Source organism: Aulonocara stuartgranti (assembly GCF_965226115.1).
Source record: "Aulonocara stuartgranti genome assembly, chromosome: 5".
Lineage (NCBI taxonomy): Eukaryota > Metazoa > Chordata > Actinopteri > Cichliformes > Cichlidae > Aulonocara > Aulonocara stuartgranti.
In genome coordinates this window covers 2889034-2896072 of record NC_138943.1, presented here as the reverse complement: position 1 = coordinate 2896072, position 7039 = coordinate 2889034, and the positions used below count along the sequence as shown (strand labels likewise).

The following is a 7039-nucleotide window of genomic DNA, read 5'->3' as shown; positions in this document are numbered from 1 at the left end:
TAATCTGTGGTTCTTACAGCGAGAGCTGGAGCCAGGACGTGTGTTCACATGTTTCATGACACTCTGAGGAAGGACCGGCGCTGAAACATGTCTGTTTTCTTCTTACTGACCTTTAATATTAAACACTTTATGCCTGTAAGTGTGAGAGCTGAAGTTCTCATTCATGAGTTTGCATTTATGTCGTTATGCACTCATTAATTTATTTACCTGGATTGTTGAACATGTTGATGTTTTTTTTATGCAAATCTTAACAGAACTAACACACACACACACACACACACACACGCTCCTCCCACTCGTGACTGAGGCTTGTTTCCTAAACTCACTCGACCAGAGTATCCGCTGCAGAGCGTCAGTAGCGTGATCGACGCAGCACAGAGGAACGTTTTTACTCCGCGTCATGTTTTCTTCTGTTTTTAAGACAAAAACTCTGCAACTTTTATTTTTGTGTCTCTTTCCTCTGACTGTGACTGCAGTAACAACAGGACATGAAAACGGTAAGAACACTAATGCTGAGACAGTAAAGCTCTTCTACTGATTTAACACAGCAGCGAGATGTATCCAAAAATGGTGAATTATCCCTTTAATGTTGGTGTTGATTCGTTTTCCCCACTCATCTTTAGATGGTTCAGAACTGTCAGTGATGAGGTAAACAACAACTAGATTTAAAGATACAAGTGTTGAGTGTTTCCTCACTGCGGTCCGAGCTGTCCCATCACAGTGGAGAGAAACTGAAATATCAACTAAACAACAATGAAGGAGACGTAATTACTGCTTCAAACAAATTCAGTTCTCAAATCACCACGATGTTGGTGTGAAAACTTAACAAAGACATTTCTTTCTACTAGATATTACTAAGAATTGGTCTTCTGGTATTAAACACAGAAGAAATCATTGGACAAATCGCAGGTCAATGAAGATGTTGCAGGTCATGCTCAGCACACTTCAGTTTAACAGCCTTCTACTCTGCAGAGGGAGGAGAGTGACAGCTTATCTTCCAGTGCTGCTGTTTGTTATCGTGATGACAGCAGAAGGAGTTCAGGCACGTCGGCTCGTCACAGCAAGCTCAAACACAGCAGCTGGTCTCTGAGTGGACTCTTCATCCTTTTCAGTCTGTGACATTCTCATTACCATCACTCAACACTGTGCCAAACCACCTCAGTGTGAGCTGAAGGCTAATGCCACTGGGAGGTCACTAAACCAGAAACCACCTTAAAATTCACCTGAATGCTGAAACATCACCCTCCTTGTGCTGTAGCTTCATGCTGTGTTCACAGGTGCAGCTCCGAAGCCGTTTGTTGGGATCCTGAACATCACGGAGTACAGGGTGCAGCTGAGGTGTGAGGTCAGAGGTGCGTCTCCGAAGCCTAGAGTGGAGTGGAGGGACAGCCATGGAAACATCCTTCCTGCTGAGCAGCCACAGGTGTCACACAGAGACGGCCGCTATGACATCACCCTCCTCACCACGGTGACCAGGACAAACACCAACATCTTCCACTGCGTGGCCACACAGGAGGAGATCGGCCATGTGACTGAAGAAGAGATCCACGTTCCAGGTGAGGCCACAGACTCTGATTTGTAGGGGTGCAACGATATTCGTATCGATATTGAACCGTTCGATACAGTGCTTTCGGTAGTGATGGGCAGATGAAGCCTCATGAAGCACTGAAGCTTTTCATCCAATTGGTTCACCCCAACGCGAAGCTTCTTGAAGCTTCATTTGCTCTAGCAGGACACCTACTGGACGTAAAAATATTAGTTGGCATGAATTTGAAGAGTGTGGCCTTTTGCACACAGCCTGTAAATGTCAACAACAAAAGGAGTGTGTAAAACATCTATATTGTAGTGATGGCAGTATACTGTGTATATTTATGCTGGCAGTATGGAAAATGATTATTTGCGGCAAAGTTCGAACCGCTTCCTGAACCAGTCACGTGGTACAGCCGGGCAGCGAGGCTTCGGACGTCATCATTTTCAGCTCCTCCCATAAATAAAGCAAGCCTCGATATGCGCTTCGCGGAAACGCCCCCTCCATTACTCGACACACGCTTCGAAGCCTCGATACAGAGCGTCACATCACTAGCTTTCGGTTCAGTACGCATATGTATCGAACAATACAAAATTTTTAATTTATTTTATCAACTTTCCTTCTGACGATGCTGTCTGTGTTGAGCGCTCAGTGAATCTGCGTTCGACTACTCCGCCTAGGCTCGACAGTGCAGCCTAGGCGGAGTAGTCGAACACAGATTCACTGAGCGCTCAACACAGACAGCATCATCAGAAGGAAGAGTGCAGGGCAAGCTAGCGAGACAGAAGTTAAGCTCTCCTTACAACATGGACCTCCCCCACCCTCATTCAGATCTGGCGTTTGGAATTATTTTGGTTTTCATGTGACGTATGACCCTGAAGGTAAGCGAGTCATGGACTAAAGTAAAACAGTATGTTGGATGTGCCATGCAATGCTCAATTACATGGGTGGGAGCTAGTGTGTTAGCGCAGTTAGCTCGTTAACGTGTTGGCCGTCTAGCCCCATGCACGGGGCGATCGGCGGTAGCTCGTTAACGGAGATTTGCCGTGTTGTGGCGTTAAGGTCATTTCAACGAGATTAACCTGAAAGCACTAGTGGGAACACAACGAATATGACTGCACATTTACGCCGACATCATCCTAGTGCAAAGACCAAAACAACAAGCATGCTACTAACTTTAGCCGAGTCATTTAGACAGCTGTTAGCACAGGATTCTCCTTATGCTGCTGAGAATATAGCCCAGAAGAAGCGGATAGTATAGCTTTTATTTTGGAAAGAGCCATTTCTCTGTAATAAACTCTCTTTTTCCAAAGATGAGTGATTCCTCAATCAGATACAGGGCTTGCAATATCGCTAGCCCGACGTCCAGGGGCTAGCGATCTTTTCAGTCGGGCTACCAAAATCTATCTCTGCCCTGCCCGTCGGGCTATTGTAGGAAGGAAAAATATATGTCAATGCTTTTGCATTCTTTCAGAAATGTAGCTGGGCAATTATGTCATTGGCATCGGTGAGCCACTGTCAATATGTGACATATTGAAGTCGCGTTTGAATTTGCGCTTGTTTTTTTGCTTTCACTTTGCAATGACAGCACTGATCTGTGAGTGATGATAATTTGTGCACCAATTCCTCTGACATCGTCTTATTAATCGTTAGCTTACTATGCAAACATGACAAGTGAAATCTCCCGCAGCAAGCTTAAACATGTGAGAGGTTGATCGCGCAGAGAATCGCTGAGCTTATGTGAGTGTGTGTGTAAAAGCAGCAGGATATATATTTTAGTTCTGCTGAGCCAAATAAGACAGGTCAGGGTGAAGAAGTGACAGCCAAAGAAAAGCTTACCACAAAACGGAGAAGTTATGACAAATCAGACTATAAGGCAAAAAGAAAGTGCAGCTTTATGGTTTCACGGACAAAAGAATTTCTGTGGCTGCAATATGACGAGCTAAATAACCAGGGCTGCACATAAGTGGTCCGCAGGTGCGCATTCGCTGTCAAAATAAAAAACACGCACAAGGGTTAGGGTTAAATTTAAAAACTGTACTTTTGAGTTAAAATATATATTTATAATTTTAATAAATGACAAATTAAAAAGGCATGAACATTTTTTTTGTATCGAAAAAATATCGAACCGTGATACCAAAGTATCGAACCGAACCGAACCGTGAATTTTGTGTATCGTTGCACCCCTACTGATTTGATTGCTAAAGGTTGTAATTAGTGTGTTTACAAACGTATATCTTTGTAACAGCAGGCTTCTGTAATGTGTTTCAGATCAGCTGTTCGAGTCCTGCGATGGAGTCGGTGTGATCGTTTCTGTATTTGCTTCTGGATTCTCTGTCGCTGTGTTTGCGTCTCTGTTGCTGTTCTCAGCTTGTATTAAATGTTGTTGATAACAGACAGCAGATACTTTCATCTGTATTTTTTTATTCTCTGCTCTTCTGTTTCCTCTGGTTTTAAGGCTGATATGTTATTTATACCAACATTGTATTAATGAAAAATAAAGTTGGGTAAATGATGACTCAGTGGATAATGTGGATATGGATGTGGATAAGGTTTTAAAACATGCTAAACTGCTTTAAAAGTGTTTAAACATCACGGTTCACATTGAAACACATTCATGTTTTTATCCCCACTGGATACAAATTGAGGCTCTGCCCTTTATCTGCTCATTATAATGATGAATCCTGATATCAGAGCTGTATTTATAATGGCCAGATGCAGGGTGGTGGACTGATCCCCGGTGGCTAAAACTGGTTTTTGGTATACGAATATCACCTCTCTGATTGGGAGGGAGCCTAACAGATACAGGCTCGCCTCAAGGCTTGGGTTCAGGAACTCTCTGGAGTGAAAGGGTGGGGGAGGGCGTTCTTGTATCACCCTGGTTAGGTGCTTGTGAGCTGGGGTTTTCCTACAGGTTATACTGGAGGTCCTGAGTGTCACATATAATTATGCACATCAAAATCAGCTCCGAGTACTTGACCTGCTTGGAGCTCCTGGTGGATGCTTGAAGGTGGTGCAGCTGGAGAGTCTTATTTTTACTACTTCTTGTAGGTACTGGCAGTGAGAGCTGGGTGTTTTATTGCTGAGCTAACCGCAGCTTTTCCATACAGAACGCCGTGTTTGAGCATAAGGCGGTCGACACAGTCAGTCACGGTTGATGATCAGATTTTGTAATCAGAACAGTTGTGATGATGAAGAGGGAAGAGGGAACTGCTGCCAGGTCCAGTTTCATTGAACAGCCAAGTTCAATAAAAGTACTAAAACACTGCCTTCATGTTACATTCGGTTGTAATCTCTCTGTAGATGCTGACAGTTACCCGCATCACTGCTCAGGCCTTTAAAGTCAGCTGTGATATTTAAATGAGTCAAATGTTTAACATAGTCGTAAATGAGAGTGTCGGCCTGATCCTCTGAGCTCATTAACAGCTGTTTACTCAGAGAGACGTGGTTCCTCACAGGACAGCCACCACAAACGGGATTATAAAAAATATTATGCATCACTGAAGATTAAATATTACATATTATTGTCTGCTAACAGTGAGGATCTAGATGATAAATATAGGAAAAAATTCTGAGAAATAAGCTTCCTACAAAAGGTATCAGGGTGAGTGCTTCAGTCAGTCATTCTGGAGTTATCAGTCCTACAGATTGAAAGAAGTCAGTTGAGGTGACATCTGACGAAACCCCCTCCCTCGCAAAACACCCACACAAACACACCCACCCACACCCTGCATGTTTTGTGGGTGAGGCTGGAGCCTCCGGGGCAGACGCAGTGTTGATTATGTCTCTTAGCTGGCGTGAGAAAGTCTCTGTGTCCTTCCAGAAGAGTCTGTGGGATATTTTGTGATGACATCCAGCAGAGATGGAGGCTGTTTATAATGAAGTGTGATGATATACAATAAATAAAAACACAGTATTTACCCACAGGAGCTGTGTGAATCCTGAGCGTGTTTTCAACATGCTAACTATGCTAAATCTTTGATCACTGTTGTGCATGTTTCTCATCTTTAATAATCAAACCTAGAAGTGAAAGGCCAGCCTCTGAAATATGAGAACTGTGTTTAAAACTGTCTGTAATTCTAAAACGGTTCAGACTTAAGCTGCTTAAGTAATGAGGCGGCTCAGCTGCTGCGTCAGCCTCTTATAACCGTCCACATTACAAAAACTTGCAGGGACGACTCTTTGGGCCACGAGTCGCTGCTCGTTTGAACACTTTTGTCAGACAAACAGCAGCAAAGTGACAAACAGCAGCAGGCCACACAGCTCCACAGCTGTGGATGATTCAGGACACAAAGCACCTGTGGATCTTTTCTCGCCTGCTGAGGTCCTAATTAAAAACAGCGTTCAGTGTTACATGTTTTCTGTGGGGTGAGCGGTGTGCACTGCAACAAAAAGAAAATGAGTCTGTGAAGGTTCTCAGTCATCCAGGTCATCGTAGTCAAAGGAGCTTGCAAAGAAAAGCGTCTGGACTTCTTTAAGTTGCTTGAAGACGTTTCACCTCTCATCCGAGAAGCTTCTTCAGTTCAAAAGAAAATGAGCTTTCTGAACACTAAAACACGACCACACGACCCTGCTGTGAGAGTCTAATCCTGCTGACTCCACTTCAGGCTGCAGCTGGTCTGACTCAGTGTTCCTGGTTTAAGTGACCGTTCAGGTCTCAACATCTGCAGAGCAGGTAAAGGCTGATGTTAGAGTCCAGCAGCAGGATGAGATCCTTCCTTGGAAGCAGCTGAGTGTTGAGAGGAGATTTATGTAAACCAGCTGAAGGTAAAACAGTGTTCAGTTTGAGGGTGACTTTGGGGTCCTTAGGGACTAGTAGAGCGCTATACAAATATAGGCCATTTACCATAAACTGCACATGCTTACAGCCACCACTGCCACTGTGCAATCCTAGTAAATGTGATGCTGTTCTATGAAAGCGTTTGTACGCTTTGACTTCTCGTCCGACCGGCTCAACAGACGAAAGCATAAAAAGAGTCATTGTTTATGTTTCTGCTTCCAGCTGCCTGCCAGCTGTGGTTTTCATAACAGGAAATATCAAAGTTATAAAAGGTTTAATGCACTGAGTGCTGTCACACTTTTAATGTGACACGCAGAAACTTGACATGTTAACCACGTACTGGATTTGACAATCTGACACTCACTGTTAACTCTTTCATTTTCAGATGAATTTACAGGGACAACAACCCGTGAACCTTTTTGCTGCCTCGATGGCTGTTATGGTTGAAGAGATGATCCTCTCACTAACTGCGAGGTTCGATTTTCCAGCAGTGGAAGTCAATACTGACACTAATGAACTCACTGAAAATCCTCATAAGATGCAAGAGAACAGGACGGGAATCTTTAAGGGTCTCATCGTCGCTTGACTAAAGATTTTCACACATTTTATAAAAAGCCAGAGATTTTTAACACGACATAACGACTACAACCCTGACTGCACAATGATGACCCTGAAATAATGAAGATGATGGTAATAATAATGAAATGGCTAACCCAGAGTCTGGACCTGAA

The 7039-nt window shown here is 43.6% G+C and overlaps 1 protein-coding gene across 3 annotated transcripts; it reads left to right on the top strand.

Annotated features, from left to right (window-relative positions):
• Positions 1-370: 370 nt before the first annotated feature.
• LOC309706835 (uncharacterized protein) lies at positions 371-4183 on the top strand. 3 transcript variants are annotated; one of them, XM_082533752.1, is made up of 4 exons: positions 371-497; positions 973-1191; positions 1278-1556; positions 3800-4183. In XM_082533752.1, the coding sequence occupies exons 2-4, from the start codon at positions 1179-1181 to the stop codon at positions 3916-3918; spliced, it is 411 nt and encodes a 136-aa protein (XP_082389878.1). In that variant the 5' UTR covers positions 371-497; positions 973-1178; the 3' UTR covers positions 3919-4183. The 3 variants fall into 3 exon arrangements, with proteins under 3 accessions (XP_082389878.1, XP_082389877.1, XP_082389876.1); XM_082533751.1 differs by having other exon boundaries at positions 387-497; positions 624-1191; XM_082533750.1 differs by lacking the exon at positions 973-1191 and having other exon boundaries at positions 393-497; positions 1259-1556.
• Positions 4184-7039: the final 2856 nt, after the last annotated feature.

Excerpts from the sequence above, each read along its gene's own strand:
- LOC309706835 (XM_082533750.1), top strand. Across the intron at positions 1,557-3,799 it reads AGAAGAGATCCACGTTCCAG|ATCAGCTGTTCGAGTCCTGC; the intron begins GTGAGGCCACAG and ends AATGTGTTTCAG.